Below are 17,828 nucleotides of genomic sequence, written 5' to 3'. Positions count from 1 at the left end.
GAGGAGGAGGAGGAGGAGGAGGAGGAGACACAGTCAGAAGATCCTCGATTTCTGCGAACACCTACCCCTGAGCCCGAGATCTCATTCAGGCTGTATGAACGGGTGATTATCAATGGGATAAAGGAGCCTATAAAGATCAAGTTACGGAATGTCACAACAAATGATATGACTGTCAGCTTCTATCGTATTCAATATACTGCAAAAAGAATAGCTGAAGAGTATGTTATGAAGCAGAACTGCAAGGAGATAGAAGTTGCAAATTGTATAGCAGTCATCTCATCAAACAAACGTGGATCTTCAATCAAAATCACCCTTGAGAAGGAGACAGATTGGAGAGAGATTATCACTCTTCTTAACTGATAGATCATTTTTATTGATTTTATCAATATTTAGAGATTACCACCTCTTTTAATCTTCTTGATATCTCAACTCTATCCTCAAACACCTCTGTAATACGCGGTCCTGCAGCTTTCATTGGAGTGTCGGATTCACAATTAACAACCCAGACATTGGCATCAAAAAGAGCATTAGATGTCAAAGAAGAAGTAATCTCACCACCTGCCAAATCCCCTCTCTATCGTCCTGCCAAATCCCCTCGAATTCATGAAATATCCGATGACGAAAAGCTGCCGCCTACGCGTACAAGATCCACGGCCACTAGCCAGCAGCTGAAGGAGGCTCGAAATCGACGGTCAAATGAGCGCGATTCTTTGCGGATTGGGCGTGAGATAACTGCTCACTGGCGTTGTCAAAAGATGAATTGTCATAACTTTGAGCAGGGCACTTGTTGGATGGCTTTTGATGATACTCATATTCAACTCCTGAGTAGTGAGATTGCCAGTTGGATAGATGATGTTGAACGTGGACATGCAACAGTTAAAAATCCGTCAAGAAAGATGACAAAAAGATTAATGGATAGAAAGGAGAAGAAGGAACGAAAAAGCGAACCTATCTCTGCTTCTAACCCTTCTATACAGACACCTCAGATGCCAGCAGTTATCTTCCCTCCCTCAACTCCTTCTTCATCTAATATTGTGTCTCCAAGTGAGATAATCAATGTGATGGTGATGAAATATATGATGGAAGGAATGGGAGGCATGGGAGGACTGAATTCAAACTTGCCATCGAATCCAAACCTGCCGTCGAATCCAAACCTGCCGTCGAATCCAAACCTGCCGTCGAATCCAAATCTGCCGTCGAATCCAAATCTGCCGTCGAATCCAAACCTGCCGTCGAATCCAAATCTGCCGTCGAATCCAAACCTGCCTCCTATTCGAAGTAGTCCAATCCCTCAGTTTGGTGAACACGCGGATCTGTTTATTGATGAGTTCTTCAACTGGTTGATGACAGAGAGACCTCGAAGAGCAGAAGCTCTTTTAACTGCAAAGAGCATTATTCAGAATGAAGGATTTGAACTGGATCATATACGGACAATGACAAATGAGCAGGTGGTTCAGTTGAATATTGGAATGGGTATATTCTCGATAATAAGAGATGGGTTAAAGAGTCCTATCTGGCAGTCACGGTTGAAGGAGATTAAATTGTCTTTATCTGCTGTTTGTAGTGATGGCAGCAGACCTCATACTGCTTCTGCTTCTGAATTTGAAACTTAGATATTATATATCATCATAATTGAATTGCAATCTGAATCTTTCTAGATTTTACAATACTATCCTATATGAGCAGATCTGAAATATCCTCTTGCATCTTCTTCTCCCATGAAGTTCTCAACTGCATGATGCAAGAAGGCTTCAAAATCTCCATCAAACTGATTCTCTAACTGACATCTGTATCTTCTAATCCATTCTTTCAACGCGTGAAATGACTCCTCTATAGGATTATAATCAGGAGAATATGGGGGTAAGAATAAAAGTCCAATGCCAGCTTCTCTGCAGAGATCTCGCAGTGCTTGTGAACGATGAGAAGAGCAATTATCCATCACTAGGTAGTGATAACCTCGTTGGCATTTGGGCAGTATCCGGACACGTACAAACTCATTGAACCTCTCTGTATTATAGGACCCCTGATATATATCATAATCAAGATATCCATTGACACTTATCGCAGGTAAGATTGACCATCTGCGAGATCGTTTACAGGGCCTTCTAATGCGACAAGGGAATCCTCTGCTTGACCATCCATATCGTCGATCTGCAGTACGTTCATTCGCAGCACTCTCATCTAAAAATATAAGTTGATCAGGTTGATACTGAGTAACTTGAATACGCCATTCAGCTCGAAGTTCTTCGTCGCGTTGAGTGGCCACGGGTTCAACCTATATCAAATAGAACTGACGGATTAGCAGGTTCTATAAGTGACAATTGCAATAATTAATCACCTTTTTCCGTGTCAAATTCAGTTTCTTCAACAATCTAGATATCGATCGAGGGTGGATATCAACATCAAATTCATCCTTCACAAAGCAGACAGCCTCATCGCGATATGCAGTTGGATATGCCTCAAAAAAATCCTCCAAACCTGACAAGATATCCGGTGTGATCTTTGGCTTTACACCCCATGTTGAACGAGGACTTCTAGCAGTTCCAAAGCAGCGAATATTTCGTTGGATTCGATATACAGTGGCCAGATGGCACTCAATGGTCCGCGCAATCTGAGCAGGCATATAACCATCGTTTAGAAGGCGTACGATCTCATTGGTGGTAAATTCGCTGAGCTGGGGGGGCATATTGGCAGATTTGATGATAAAGGTGCGTATTTGATGATAAAGGTGCGTATTTGAATGAATTGGATGATATTTGAATGATTCTAGAGATACGTGGATATTTTGGTTATTTTTGCGGTGTTTTGCTACTACTTTTCAGGGGGTGGCAGAAAATTCTGTTTTCGCAAGCTTTACGTCCGCCACAATAGATGATTCGATGCTGGCTCAAAGCAAAAACATGTGGACTGAAGCTTTCTCAGCGGTAAATAACGAGCCAACGAACACCCACCACCTCCTGTCGAACGATTTGGCCTCCTGTCGGCGTGGAGAGTGCTTCGACTTTCTTTGAATGGCACCAGCTGCATCATAAAGCAAGTCTGGTTTTGTTTCTGTTACTACACGAGACTGCGCGAACCATAAAGCTCACAGTCCAGCCTCCTTACATACGCAACTGCCTAGCACCCGACCAACCCCGTCGAACTGCGCAGTGCAAATTTCCGGAAGCTCCTCATTAAACGGCGAAAATCTGTAACGATTCTATTTCCCTTTTGAAGCTCTGTTACGATTCCTGGACTGAAAAAAGTGGAATGCGATGGTGCTTCCACAACCCGACCCATGAGCTCCATGACCGAGGGGAGTGAGGATGGGGCTCGAGAGGATGAACCGCAGTTGGAGAATAACGACCATGAGCAGTTCCCTGTAACACCGGGGTGGGAAGCCAATAATGAGGGTAAGCGGGAACAACATGAAATAGAGCCTGGGCGGGATGCTTTCCCAGACGAGCCTTTATCGGCGACCAGCAGTCGGGATCCTGCTATGAGGGAGTCGGATTCTGCTCTTCGCAGCGAATCCGACGAGGTGCCATCGGTACATAATCGTGAGGTCAACAAGGGTATTGGGAGCGGGGATGATTTCGGATCAATACCGGATGACACTCCGTCGGTTCAAGTAAGCTGCTCTCGACCTTCTCGAGGCACTTCTGTCTCCATGCCGTCTATTAACCTCCATAGGATTCAAATTTGTCATCGAGAAGTAGTGCTTTTGGCCTCCGTGGTTCACCGTCTAACCTGAGCCCCAGCCATCATCGTCCGTTCGATCGGAGATTTCAGTCTCGTCTTTCGATTTCGCTCCCAGTCGCCTTACGACCACGGTCCCCGTCATTAATAGGACCTCATTCGCGAAACTCCTCAATTAGTCACGTCATTTCCAGCACCCCAGATTTACTAGAAAGCCCTGCGGCGCCATGGGAAGTAGTTCGATGGACGAAGCTCAGGAAAATCACTGGTCAAGCATTTTCGGAAGTGGGCAAGCGGAACTTCGGCCAACCTGCGTGTATCTCGATCTCTACCGCCATTGTCATCGGGACGGCCAAGGGTATTATAATGGTGTTTGACTACCAGCAAAATCTAAATGCTATCATTGGACCGGGAACAAAGGGTATTTTCCTTCAGCGTCTAACGTCTTAAAAAAATCAATGAAACTGACATCAAATATAGCTGTTGAATCTGGTCCTATCACCTCCCTTGCAATTTCCGCTGATCACACTACAATTGCGGCTGGCCATGGCAGTGGCCATATCTTTACCTGGGAAATTTCGAAACCCGCGCGCCCATTTCTGCACATCCCACCAATATCAGCCGGCCAGTTGGAGAACAAGCGGACTAACGGTCATATATCAGGTGTAGCGGTTATCCACATGGGTTTCCTGGGCACAAGACACACTGCGTTAGTCTCCGCTGATGACCACGGTATGGCATTTTCACATCTTGCGAATAGAGGTATGGGAGCAGTTGGCCGAGTTGTGCGCACTACACGGATTTTGGGACGTTATCCCGATGCGGTACTGGTTGGTAGCCGACTTCGAAAACCAAGCTCCGTCCTGGCCTTTTCTCCTCTGCCTCTAGGCAATGTCCCACAAGCAACGGACCCGATAGGTTTGGTTGCACTCCTCACCCCGTATCTTCTCGTGATTGTATCAACGACACCCGTTGCTCGAACTCAGTATAAAGCCCCTCGACCAAAGGAAGTTGCTGCCCACAGTACTCTGACGGCCGCGCTTGCTTGGTTTCCGGCCATAAAACTGAAAGGGAAAAATTCTGAAGCGTCGAAGACTAAATTGGTTTATTGTTGGTCGAATGTGCTTACAGTATTGGAGGTTTCGGAAGTAAAGTCTCCTGAACCTGCGAACAAGGATAGACCCCCCAGCTTCGAATTTAAACCGCGAAGTAGATGGAGAGCGGAAGAAGGGATTGTTGCTGTACAGTGGATAAGCCGTTCCGTCCTTGCAGTGATGACAATAACTCAGCAGCTGCTAATCCTGGAGGACAACACCTTGCGAATGACTGATTCCTTTGACCTCATACACAAGCACATCTATCACGTGGATATATTTTCGAAGCAACTCCATTCTCTCGTTGAGCAACTGGATGAGGAAGATGAATCGATGCATGGAGTAATTGCAGATGCTTTTTACATGAGCTTTAGAGCATATAAGGGACGACTATTTCTACTAGGCGTCAATGATATATCAGTCGGTAGCCTGTCAAATTGGGCTGACAGGTTACTATCTCTTATGGAAGGTGGCGACTTCATTGGTGCTATTCGACTTGCAACCTCTTACTATATAGGTAATACTGAAAAACTCACCGTCGGCCTCCCAGAGGAGGATGATTTGCGCCATCAATTAGTACAAGAGAAGTTGTTGGAAATGATCTCCGCGTCCATCAGATACGCATTTGGAAGAAATCAAGAAGCGCCTGATGAGCGCCTCAATCCAAGCCAGCTTGAGGAGCTTGCTGATTCCTGCATTGCAGCTTGCGACGCCCTGCAAGATTACGAATTTTTATTTAACGAAGTTTATAGTTGGTACGAGGAATGTGGTTCCGAAGGTATAATTTTGGACACCCTCGAACCATACATCGTACAGGGCAGTATTCGAACCTTGCCTCCTACCGCAGTTAAATCATTGATCACCCACTACATAACGAACCATACCGCTACTCGACTGGAAGAAATCATTTGTCTACTTGACACATCAACGATTGATATTGATCAAGTTACGTCGTTGTGCAAGCAACATAATTTATACGATGCGTTCATATATGTGTGGACGCGTGCGTTAGGCGATTATGTTGGGCCACTTGTTGAGCTCATCCATTTGATTCACCAACATACGGCTCCTAATGTTAATGGAAATGCAGATGTCAAAGCAAAGGATCTTTTTAATGCGATGAAGATGTTCCCTTACCTGTCGTATGTGTTGACTGGCAGAATATACCCCACTGGAGAAGATTTACCTGATCTTGAAGCTTCGAAGGCGAAAGCTGCCATTTACGATTTCCTTTTCTCGGGAATTTCAGTGACTTCAAGTTCAAAAAAGGCTGCTTCTCAAGACTCCTTTCTTGACCTTCGAACGATCCTTGAATTCGATACGCCTAGTTTCATGAGTATGCTTAACGAAGCCTTTGAGGACAGTTTCTTAAACGACGCCACTGGTCAAGCCAGCAATGGAGCAATAATGCCATCTTCTAGCGATTCTCCTACCCATGGCCTATCTATTAACCGCCAATACTTAATCAGTATTTTACTTGAAATTATGGAATCTTCCAATTTTGGCCCAGAGAACACCGTCTATCTTGATATGTTTATTGCCCGGAATCTGCCCAAATACCCTCAATATATCCTCCTATCGGGATCAACGCTGCAACAAATACTAATGAGATTATGTCGCTATCCTAATCCGGAAATGATAGGCGACTGCCAGCTCAGCGTAGAATACCTTTTGTCAATATATCGCCCGCCCGATATCCAGGCTTTAATTCCCTTGCTAAAACAAGCGAAGTTTTATCGAGTCTTGAAATCTATTTATAAAACAGAGAAACAATTTCCCGATCTTTTGTTGACTTATCTTGAAGATCCAGAAGATCAGCGGTCAATTTTCGACTGCATCCGTGATTGCCTTCGCCCAAGCTCGAAACTGAGCAAAAAGCAACGCCATGATGTGCATGCTCTGGTTAAAGATCACGCCGCACAAATCGCGGATATTGACGTGGAGAGAACTGCTCACACCGTCCAAGCCACCGCCTCCGATTTGCATACAGAGTTTCTTCACGTTCTAGAGAATGATTCTTCAAGACAATATTTATACCTCAATACTTTATTCGAGCCGGAATGGAAAAGGCCGGGTGAGGCTGAGCTTTCGACAAAATTTGGAGCTCAACTTGTTGAGTGCTATGTTCAGTTAATGTGTCAATACAACCCTTCTCATGTCAAGGCTTTTGTGGATATCCTGAAGGTTGGAGATCTCAAACTTGATGCCGTACTTCCTTCGATGGAAAGTAGCGGGGTTATCGATGCAGCAATAATCCTTCTGGCGCGTCAAGGGGAAATACGTGCTGCAATGGACCGGCTGATCAAACACCTTGGAACCCTCGAGGCTGGCCTGTCAGGGTTATTGCAGAACGCAAATGAAAGCCCTGATTCAGCAAGCATGGCAGAAGCGGTCGTTGATCTTGTCCAGTCCTTGGATAAATATACTCGTGTTGGAATATGGCTCTGTCAACAGCAGTCGAATGCGTCTAGACAATCTCAGGGTGGCGGCAAATCGAATAAAACGGGTGCGGCAACTCTCAAGCTAGAGCTATCGTTCGAGGAGAATCTTTGGCTCGATCTTATTGAAATGGTAGTCCGCATAGCTCGTAATATGTCTCCTTTGCTGAGGGAAAGTTCGTCCGACATCGCACGAGATACCCCGAATCTTAAGGCCTATGACACTAGACCTGGCGAGATTTCCTCATTCTTCCGGGTACTTGTTCAACAGGTGTTCACTGCTCTGTTGACAAGCACCACAAAATCCGGTGACAGACCCAGTGGAAAGTCCGACATGTCATTTTTGCGCATTTTGCGAGCGTTTCTCACGCGAGTAGCTGCTGCTTCACCATCTCTTTCAGAGCTTCGATCTGTGATTGCATCAATATTTTCTGCATACACTTATGAGGAATCTCTACTCTCCCTCGCTAATGCAATGCTAGACAAGGACCTTTTTGTGCATGTAGACGAAATTACTAAACTTCGTCAACGAGGGTGGAGACCGCGAGGGCAGGTCTGCGAAGTTTGTCGACGACGAGTCTGGGGTCCCGGATCAGGTCCTTGGCTGTGGGAAGCATGGCAAAAGAAACAAGAGGATGACGCGAAGCGCGGACAGGCAAGGAGGCTTGACGTTGTCGGAAGGACGAATCTACATTCATACGGAAAGGGTAAGGAACCAATGCCGCGAGGCCATGCGAATGCACACACTCCGAGACAAAATACCAACCAGACGACGCAGTTTGATGGTAATGGACAACATGCAGATCGATTACAGGAGGATCCTGGGCAGGATACTGGACCCTTGGTAGTGTTTGGTTGCCGACATCTCTATCACCGAACGTGTCTGGTGAAAGAGGCAGAGAAACGGGGCATCCGTGGTCAATCCGCACCCAGTCATCATGCTGATGGGTTGGATTTGGCTTGTTTGATCTGCAGAGCACCAAAATGAGAGGAACAGTTTCTCCTTGCCTGTTGTCCATCCTGTTTGTCAGTCGTGACCTACCTTGTTTGTCCTTTGAGTTCAGCCACTCCTCCGTGTTAATTCCGACCCATTTCCACAAACCAACAATTCCGCAATTTTTTTTTTTCTTTCTCAAAATCTCACAGATCTGTTTCTCCATCCTATCCCTTTTTCGTGACTATTGTTTGGTGAGTCATGGTCCCATTACGAGTTACCACTATTTACTAGAAGAACTCCCCTACCCTTTGTATGAAATGACTTCTGGCTCAACTACATACATATACATGAATGTCGTTGTTGTGTGGCGCTGCATATATCTGGCTCTCCATGTATTCATGCTATGTGCGTGGTGGCTTGCATCGCACTTTTCTTAGTTGGAGCCATTATTTTGATGACTGAAATAGATAATGCTACATTATTTTCATTATTTGAAAAAAAAAAAAAAAAGTAAAATAAACAGTCTGCATTGGTCTCTTGATGGCCAGGAATCCGGACCTGCAGATTCTCGCACATGGGGGAGAGGTTGTCGAAGTGGATTGATCTCTGCACAGCATCCAATCAGGGGGTTATAGTCCCAAATGTCAACGAGCCAGTTATATCCATACATCACACGAGGAACAAGCTTGAAGTGCTATTGAACCATTGCGCCTCAAGCCATATCGCCAAAGGTTCGGTGGCGCTTTCGCTTCAAGAATTTTCTTATGGTTTTTAGCCATAAACTTTTCGATGAGGCGGGAAACTAGGGGTTTTTGGGCGACGGTTACGCCGCAGAGCTGTTGGTGTGAGTTTTGCTTGCTTCTTGACTCGCAAAGTTGCCAATGAATTATTGTGATTATTCTACTGAGCGTATCTGGTGGTAGTGAGTGCTCTTTGTTCCCGTTGGATGCCGAAGCAGGGGCTTAGGGCTGGAGACTCACTGAACCGGATGTCACCTTCCCCCCCCCCCCCCCCCCCCGTAGATTTCTAAGAGGGAACCCCGCTGAGGAACGATTTTGCCTGGTGAAAGTCGATTGCTTGGAATTCTCTGAAAATTATGGAAGGAGGCGCTATTGCGTGTCGAGTAATCAAATAGTATGATGCTGGAGTTTTGGCGTGGATTTGCTTGTCCCTCGGCCCCAGTTCTAGACCTTCTGTCCAAGCCTCGGAGCAAATCTCCGGCATCCAGGTGTCAGGCCACGTGACAACGGCCAACCCTACAGATGGGAGCCTCAACTTTAATTCGTCCTCTCGATGCCACTCGTAGCGGAAAACCCACTGCGTATAGAGTAATATATTCGGCGAATTGATCCTGGTCGTGACGGTATTATTTCTTCAGGCTCCTGCATCTCCGTGACAGCTGGCGTTCCAGGATCCCCGCTAGCCTGGGCGCCTGGAGCGAGAGGAGGGGCGAGAGGAATGGCGTCGTCTGCCAGGGGCCATCCTCCACTGATTGGCCCCGTTCCTGAATCATCTTCCCATGCCTAACCCGCCAAGCACGTCTGCATTTCCACCGGCGCTTGAATTCTTTCTTCATGACTTCGAGAGAGAAGTGGGCAGTTGGGTTGAAGTAAGCAGCAACTTGTTCCACGGAGAACATGGCTGTGCAGTTTTGTGATCTGATCTTTGTTTCATTCGATATCCAGTTGCGCGAATTCCTTTTGATTCTGTTTCAGCTTATTTCAACATGGTATGATCCACTACTCCGATTGCTGGAAGAATTTTAGATTGAGGCCCCGCCTGGGTGAGTTGCCCAGCCCTCAGTGGGTTCGTACAGAGAACGATACGGATCTCTTTAAGTTACCCTTTTGCCTTCGCTCCCAAGAGCTGAAGGGCTGTGGCTCTTGACATGGCTTTCGATGTCTTACGCTACTCTGCGGTAGTTGGAATAACTCACCCAACCGCTGGAAACTTACCCCTACATGCTTTCCACTGGCGCCGCTTCATGAACTAATTCAGGAACGTTGGCTGTTTGTTGTCAGGGCCAAGCTGCTCTTATAACCGAAGATGGCCCCGGAAATTTGTCATGGTGGAATGCTTGACCCTTCCCTTCATTGCGGTTTTTCTTTCATTGCTAGTTTTTTTCTTTCAGTCAAATATACACACTCCTTCTGGGTAGACACAGTTGCAGGCATTGCAACTATTCCATTCTTTCACCAATCCTAATTGGGATATCCGCTCTTTTCCTTTGAGGAGGTTGCGTCTCTTCACTCTGTCAACGGCATATGGACCTTTCCTTTCCATGTGAATACCAGTGTTAACATCATTTGTTCCAACCGCAACACAACAATATGAGGACCACCAAGCTCACTTTGCTGGCTACTTTGGCCAAGCTGAGTGCTGGCACCTACGTACTCAAAGACGATTATCAACCCTCGAACTTCTTCGACAACTTTAATTTCTTCAACGTAAATCTCTCTCCTCCCTTCTTGTAGCCCGACGCTTGGTGTTCTCAACTAACTGCCTCACAGGGGCCTGACCCAAGTAACGGCTATGTTACTTACCTCGACAAATCTAACGCAGTGAACAATGGGCTTGCTTCAAACGAAAACGACTTCGTCTATCTGGGGGTTGACTCTAAGAATGTTGCAAAGGGACTTGGCCGTGAGAGCGTCCGTCTGGAGACCAAGAAAACTTATAAACATGGTCTGATTGTGGTCGATATCTCCCACATGCCTGGTGGGATCTGTGGAACCTGGCCTGCGCTGTAAGTCCTAGCCCTTTCCATCTTGTCGATACCCATCGGCCTCGCAAAATTCTAGCCCTCCATATCTAAACACCCTAACAGGTGGTCAACCGGGGCTACATGGCCGGAAGATGGCGAATTAGATATAATCGAAGGCGTTAATTCACAAACAAAGAATGTGGTTGCATTGCACACCACGGCAGGATGCAAAGTAGAGGACAATTCCAATTATAGCGGAGAACTCGTCACCAAAGACTGTGATATCAACTCTCCAACTCAGCCGGGCAACCAAGGATGTTTATTCAGGGCCCCTAGCTCCATGAGTTACGGAAATTCGTTCAACAGTATTGGAGGAGGTATATATGCGGCTGAGTGGACTACCGATTCCATCAGCGTCTGGTTCTTCCCCCGCTACCGAATTCCCTCGGATATCAATAGTGAACACCCGGATCCGTCCTCCTGGGCTAGGCCAATCGCGCATTTCACGGGATGCGAATTTGACAAATTCTTCCAAGAACAGCGTATTGTACGTGTTTCTAAACAGCCATCTGTCCTTTCAGAATCCTTTTTTTAGCCCCGAACTAACCAAATGCTATTTCCTGTCTGCAGATCATCAATACCGCCTTTTGTGGTGACTGGGCCAAAAATACCTGGAGCCAAGATGCCGAATGCGCTGCGAAAGCTGACTCCTGCGAAGCCTACGTCCAGAACAACCCTTCCGCGTTCAGCGAAGCCTACTGGTCCATCAACTACATGAAAGTTTTCCAGGACGAGGTTGTCGACTACCCAGGCGATTCAACGACTACTACCACTTCAACCACAGCATCGCAGACGGATTCAACCGAGCCTACCACTACCACTACCACTACCTCCACCACTACCACTACCTCCACGCAGCCCGCTGACACTGGTGCTACTAACACTGATTCTTCGCCCTCTGCCTCCGCGACTAACGAGTATCCTACCGGAAGCGCCTCTGTGGAGCCAACCGACATCGCATCCTGCACACCACCACCAACGGAGAGCTGCATAACCTATACGACTAAAACGACAATCGCGGTTGTGGTGACCCCAACAGGCTACAATGAAGCGATAATTCCCATTCCAACAGAATCAGCCGAGTATGAGACGGAGCCTACTGAAAACCCGATTGAGCCATCTGAGTATCCCACAGCGCCAGTCGGGTATCCCACAGAGCCAATCGGGTATCCCACAGAGCCAATCGGGTATCCCACAAATGATCAAGATGTCCCGCTGAAGCGACGACAGCACATCAAAAAACACATTGCTGGAACACATCATTGATTGGTAAACAAACCGAGCTATGTACTTCCTCCCCATTTTTCTGGTAATGGCTCCGTTTGATTTTTATTCTGTGATCTTTTTTCTCCTTTTCTGTTGTTCCTCCTGTCCTGGACGAAGGCCAGGGAACTGCTTTGACCTGTTTTGTTTCAGGGACGGTTATTAATGTGTTGATAATGCTTTTTGTTATATTAATTATATTCCTTTTTTCTCCTACCTGTTTGAGTAAATGTTTCTTAGAGTGAAATAGAAATGAAAGGATTACAGCTCTTTATTTGCTTGGGTACCACGATTTGTATATCCCCTCCAATGTTTATAGGGGCAATCTGAAACAGAATATCAAGCAAGGATAGTGATACACAAAGCGGTCCTTTTATCTTGCGGTTCCTTTCTATTTTTGTTGACTATCCAGATGGCTTACATATAGTACAAAACAAGCTATGGATACAATTTTTGACATGCAAGCTGCATAGAAACCCTGTCGCCCCCATTTTTTCTCTCCTGTTCTTAAGTATTCTAATTTGTAACTCTCAAGATAATCCATTTTAATAACTGTACTTCCTCTTTTGATCCTCGCTATCAACTACCTCCCGCTCTCATTCAACTATATACACTATGATTGGTATGTCTTCATATATTACAGAAACTCAAATCCCTATTTTGTGTATTTGCAATGTGAAAATTTCCATATTGGATCTATCTATTAAATATCTTGAAAATATCTTGCTTGTATGCTTCAGAGATATGTACAGTACATACATAAACAACTTCAATCTATCCCAGACCACGCGCCATATGCACACACTCCCTTAAGGCAGAAGTCCTACCTTCTCGCGCCGGCGATAAAGTTGGTTTGGCGCAATCCACTGCCTCCCCATGCCCCCAACAAAAATAGTAAGGATGGGTTAGCATACAAAAGAAAAAAGAAGTCTATATATAAATGCCAGCTGCTTGAACGTCATCACCATCATCATCATCAGCAGCAGCAGCAGCAGCAGCAGCATCATCATCATCGTCGTCGTCATCATCATCCTACCTGAAATCCCAACTGGTCCCTCTTGTCATCTGTCAAGCGAGCCCACTCCAGGAGCAACCGAAACATGTAAATCTCCATATCTTCCTTTCGAAGCGCCTTCTCAGCCCACTTCCGACCCTCTTCGGCTATAAACTCTCCTTCTCGTGTATGCGGTTCCATCAGGATCTTCTGGTTAGTGTTGCTGTTGCTGGCTGCTATAGTATCGCTACTATTGGGTATTTCATTTTTATTTTCCCTCTTCTTCTTCCCCATCATCATCATCCTCCTGGGTGGCTTTTGTTTCGCGTCTCCATGTTTATTGCTTTGGCCATCACCATTTTTCCTATTGTCCCTATTCGTATTTGGACTCGGCCAAGGAGTGGCGGAATCCCCAACCTGCCTTGCTCCAGAGAAGTACGCCAGGGTGCTCCACAGCCCATGCAGCCTAATATCGATAGGCACAAAATGGTACCACACTGTAAGCCGGCTATCTAGCCATTGGCGAAACAGTCCCGTGCGAAATGGGAGGGCCCTACTTTGCAAGAAGGGGAGGAAACGACCACTGAACCCGGCCCCGTCGGCATCCATTAGAAACCGATATTTCCAATGTTCTTGGAAGTCAGTTGAAGGACCCAGGCCGAATTCTGCCATTTGGAAATTGCAGTCCGGTAAGCTGCACCGGGTTATTTGGCCTGCGAAGAAGATGGAAGTTGGTAGATCAAGGGTTGCGGGAATCTTGGACGCGAGGATGTTGGTATATTTGTAGAAGGTTGGGTGCCTTTTGGAGGAAGAGGAGGAGGAGGAAGGGAGGAGAATTGAGACTGTGTTTGAGGTGTGGTTGTTGGCAAGGTGGACCATGCGTTGGCGTGCCATGCCTTTCCATTGGCCAGCAGAGCTGTATCCTTCAGATGTGGTACCGCGCCAGAAAAGAGTGGGTTGCTTTTCAGAGTAACGCACATCTGGGTGTTCCTCTGTGGGTTCATATATGACTTTGTCTACATAATTCCACGAGCTTGGGTAGAGTATGTCGTTAAATCCGGATATTTTACTCTGGCTGAACACTGGTAAGAGTGGTCGGGACACTTTAAAAGCAGATGGGGATAGATAAAAACCGCTCAGGGAGGCCAGGTCGGGCTGGTGGCAAATATCAGACGCTAGAGTCCAGCTACTTAAGAACTGCTCAAGGGAATGTGGGCTGGCGCAGTCCAAGCAAATTTTTCGCCTGTCCCACACGAACGACGTCCCCGCTTTCGATGAAGGAGGGCAGACAGAGCGTCCAACGAGATCGTATACCTGCTGGAAAGAGGTGTCTGTAAAAAGACCATGAGCCCCCTTTGCCGATTCGCTGGGTTCCCAAGTTGAGGCACGATTCTCGGACCAGGAACCAGTAAAATTACCAGTACTTCGGTGGATGTGACTTTTTGCAGAATTGTGGAGAGCAGTGATATCTCCCCAGGGAACAGCGACTCGACATTCGTCATTCAAATTGAAAGCTATGTCCATGTCAGGCAGGTGTTGAGAGACTGCCCCAATCATTTTCGCCACCCCTTCGATCATCCATCTGTGTGTGGGTAGAATATCTTCTTGTATTTGCGTAGTTCCGCCACGAATGCTCACGGTAGCCACATCATTTGAATGATCGGCTGCCAAGGCATAAGTTAACTCACGTAGAGTTCGGGGGCTTAATGCGCGGAAAGGGAGAAGGTCTTCGTAGATTTGGTCGTAATCATCAATCACTACGGAAGACCTTTCAGTGGCATACTTATACCATAGATCAAAACCCCTATGATTCAAGTTAGTAGAGAATTCAAGATATCATAATAGAAGACAAGGCCAAGTAGCGTACGGCGGTGGGGGGTGCTTGTATCGTCGCTGATATTCAGCTACAGCATCCTGAAGATTTTGGCTCGATTTTGCTTTGGCTGCCCACTGGTCAAAATTTGTTTTAGCACGAGACATAAGAATGTCAATCGGATGGTGTGCAGTTTCTTTCTTCCCTGATATGAGTAGTCCGAACGATAAACCGAGAAAAGCTAAAAATACCAATCGTATCCACACTCGAGGAAGCGAACGGTTTTTTCTATCATGGTCTGTGGCTGTACTGGAACGCAAGTACCAATACCCCGAAACATGCAATAAAATGATAGAAAATCCGGCAGCAAATACTGGAATACTAGGGAAGGCTCGCCGAGAACTCCACAGATCGGATATCTGTGTAGTGAAAATAAATATGAATGAGAAAAGGAAAGATATTCCCGAAATTCCAATGTGAGTTACCTTGGGCCCTAAGTTAGCAAGGATGCTCGTTACACATAGAATGTTTTTGAAAACGAACTCACAAGACAAGAAGCCGAAACAAAGGCACAGGCAAAAATGAGAGACAGTTTTATAACACTGCCAAGGTAAAGGGACGAGAACGAGAGCAACTCATGCCTGTGTTGAGGCAGGAAAAAATATATCAGAAATGCAACAAGCAGCCATACTGCTGATACACCCTAATCCATCGAACAAAAAGTTAGATTACGGCATTTTGTGCACGTACAATACAATCCCCAGCAGTGTATGCTTACAATCAGCACGAAGCCCCAGAGGACAGCAGTTTGTACCCTCCGTCCATCACTACGACGAGTGCACTGACGGCCTAGTTCTCCAAACGCAATAAGAGTAAAAGTGTCCAATGCTAAACCGAGAATTTGCAATGATGTCGTGAACAGCGCAGTGGCCCCGGTCAAAGGACAGATGTAGGTGGATTTCCAGCCATTGCTGAGGGAGGAAGTGAGGAAGGCTGAAGGGATTAATAATAGAACCGGAAATATAGATGCCAACGACCGTTTTGCAGTGTAATCGGAGCCTTGGGCGTTATTAATAATATTGGCTCGTCTGTTGATATAATAAACGTGTATCGAAAGCAAAAGAGGAATGCAGGCCTACAACCAGTGAAGACACTATTATTAACACGGGATATGTGTGTGTGGGGGGGGGGGGGGGGAAGGGGGTTGAGCAATGAAATCGGCATCGTAGCTTACAAAAGAGGCCGATCTCATGCATTCTGAATTCTGTAGGGTGCGACGTAACACTTCGATGCGTAAAGCCAACGCACATATCGCCAAACGAATTATAAGCGATACTCTCCGTGTTTGTGCGCATGTGAGTTTGCGCAGCTTTTCTAGAGCTTTATGGGAGATATCCGATGGGGAATACAGGAGGGAGTCTGAAAGCTGTATCGAATCATCGTGCTCGTCAACATCGAGATCTAGAGAGGAAGAAGTGGTACAAAGACCGAATATTATGAGGAAGAGGCCGGATAATCCGAAAGCTATTATAATAGTATGCGCAGGACGATCTGGTTATGGTCATCCTTTAATCTTCAGCATTTACCAATTGCAATTGGAGATCCAACAGTGATCGAAATGGAACAAGGGAGAGCACGTACCAAAACCCAAGAAGAGGTCCGCAGAGAGCTTCAAGAATGAGACGCTTAGGGCAAATACACTACCGCGATGTTAGAACTTTGCGCACTTTTCTTCTCTTTAGTAACCAGGAGCCGTACGTTGATGCTGTATATCTGACCGTCTCGCTCAAGATGACGTCCATTCCTTTGTTCGTCTCGTGGGCGGAGCGCGCAGATGTGCAGCTGGTAGGTTTGTCTCGATGAAATGGCGAAATTGGCCGGGTTCCTTAGAATCTTTTTTCCATTCTTTTACTTGGTTCCCGTACGCTGTAGTTATCCAAGCACATGAAGCGGGTGCACGGCCATGGTAGGGGGATAAAAACTGGAGACTGGGGTAAATCAAACCCTTGAGACCATAATATTATTACGGATGCAGCAGCTGTATCCATGTAGGCTCAAGGGCGAATTCGAAATTCTCGGGCTAGATACTTTTTAGGATGGGTTCCAAGCGATGGTTAGGCGGAGACCCGAACTTAAACCAGCTTGAAGTTTAATAACCCCATAGCTGAAAATCCGCCAAGCGGTCCGTTTTGATACAAACTTTTCCATAATGGAACGATGCACAGTTGGAATGGATGCGATTTATAACACTTAGATGATGCTAGCAGCAGTGAGTAGAGAACTTCTCAAGCATTATTCTTGCGGGTCGGTTTTCCAGATAGCTTTGAAATATCAAGACTCTCAAAATAGTGCTCCCTCAGACTGCGGTGGTCGTATACTGCCTATGAATGGGTGGCAGGGCAACAAAAATTGCCCGATTGGAATCTGGGTGGAGCCTCTGGAACGAATGGATGATCCATCTTGTCTGAGAAAATTGGACCACACATCAGACTACCCCCTGAAAATATCAGCGCTGAAGAAGCACACAAGTTAGCTTCCCCTGCCAATTCGTGCACAGGCGCAGGCTCGCCGTGCAATACATGGATCATTTTCTTAGACAGAAGTCACCGCATGCAACACCACACACCCTTCATGTTGGCCTCGGCTGTTTTTCATTCGGCACGAGTCCAGGATGTTACGGCCGAATGATGAGAATATCAGAATATGCCCGTCCGCAATAGGAGGTAGTTGACACCGCTAGACTTCCTATTGCGGACTAGTGTATCGCGGACCTACATGGCTCATGCAATCGCTTGGACTCCAGGCCTTAACCCGTTCGCCGTTGGACGGAATTAAAATCTTCTGCTC

At 46.3% G+C, this 17,828-nt stretch overlaps 4 protein-coding genes across 4 annotated transcripts; 2 read left to right on the top strand and 2 right to left on the bottom strand.

The window, feature by feature from the left end:
- Positions 1-3,277: 3,277 nt before the first annotated feature.
- On the top strand, positions 3,278-8,198 carry HCBG_00707 (CORVET complex membrane-binding subunit VPS8; the record flags this gene model as incomplete). Its single annotated transcript, XM_045427757.1, has 3 exons — positions 3,278-3,610; positions 3,673-4,099; positions 4,159-8,198. The coding sequence occupies 3 exons, from the start codon at positions 3,278-3,280 to the stop codon at positions 8,196-8,198; spliced, it is 4,800 nt and encodes a 1,599-aa protein (XP_045291732.1).
- A 975-nt stretch (positions 8,199-9,173) lies between these two features.
- HCBG_00706 (uncharacterized protein) lies at positions 9,174-9,786 on the bottom strand (the record flags this gene model as incomplete). The annotated part of the gene is made up of 2 exons (XM_045427756.1): positions 9,174-9,498; positions 9,545-9,786. The coding sequence occupies 2 exons, from the start codon at positions 9,784-9,786 to the stop codon at positions 9,174-9,176; spliced, it is 567 nt and encodes a 188-aa protein (XP_045291731.1).
- Positions 9,787-10,477: 691 nt separating this feature from the next.
- Positions 10,478-12,177, top strand: HCBG_00705 (uncharacterized protein; the record flags this gene model as incomplete). Its single annotated transcript, XM_045427755.1, has 4 exons — positions 10,478-10,594; positions 10,658-10,893; positions 10,975-11,398; positions 11,482-12,177. The coding sequence occupies 4 exons, from the start codon at positions 10,478-10,480 to the stop codon at positions 12,175-12,177; spliced, it is 1,473 nt and encodes a 490-aa protein (XP_045291730.1).
- Positions 12,178-12,714: 537 nt separating this feature from the next.
- HCBG_00704 (uncharacterized protein) lies at positions 12,715-16,783 on the bottom strand (the record flags this gene model as incomplete). Its single annotated transcript, XM_045427754.1, has 6 exons — positions 12,715-14,972; positions 15,036-15,400; positions 15,760-16,116; positions 16,216-16,532; positions 16,623-16,681; positions 16,740-16,783. The coding sequence occupies 6 exons, from the start codon at positions 16,781-16,783 to the stop codon at positions 13,202-13,204; spliced, it is 2,913 nt and encodes a 970-aa protein (XP_045291729.1).
- Positions 16,784-17,828: the final 1,045 nt, after the last annotated feature.

The sequence above is a fragment of the Histoplasma capsulatum genome, assembly GCF_000150115.1.
Source record: "Histoplasma capsulatum G186AR genomic scaffold supercont2.1, whole genome shotgun sequence".
Lineage (NCBI taxonomy): Eukaryota > Fungi > Ascomycota > Eurotiomycetes > Onygenales > Ajellomycetaceae > Histoplasma > Histoplasma capsulatum.
Note: the sequence above shows the minus strand (reverse complement) of the source record. Positions and strands in the feature narration are given on the sequence as shown.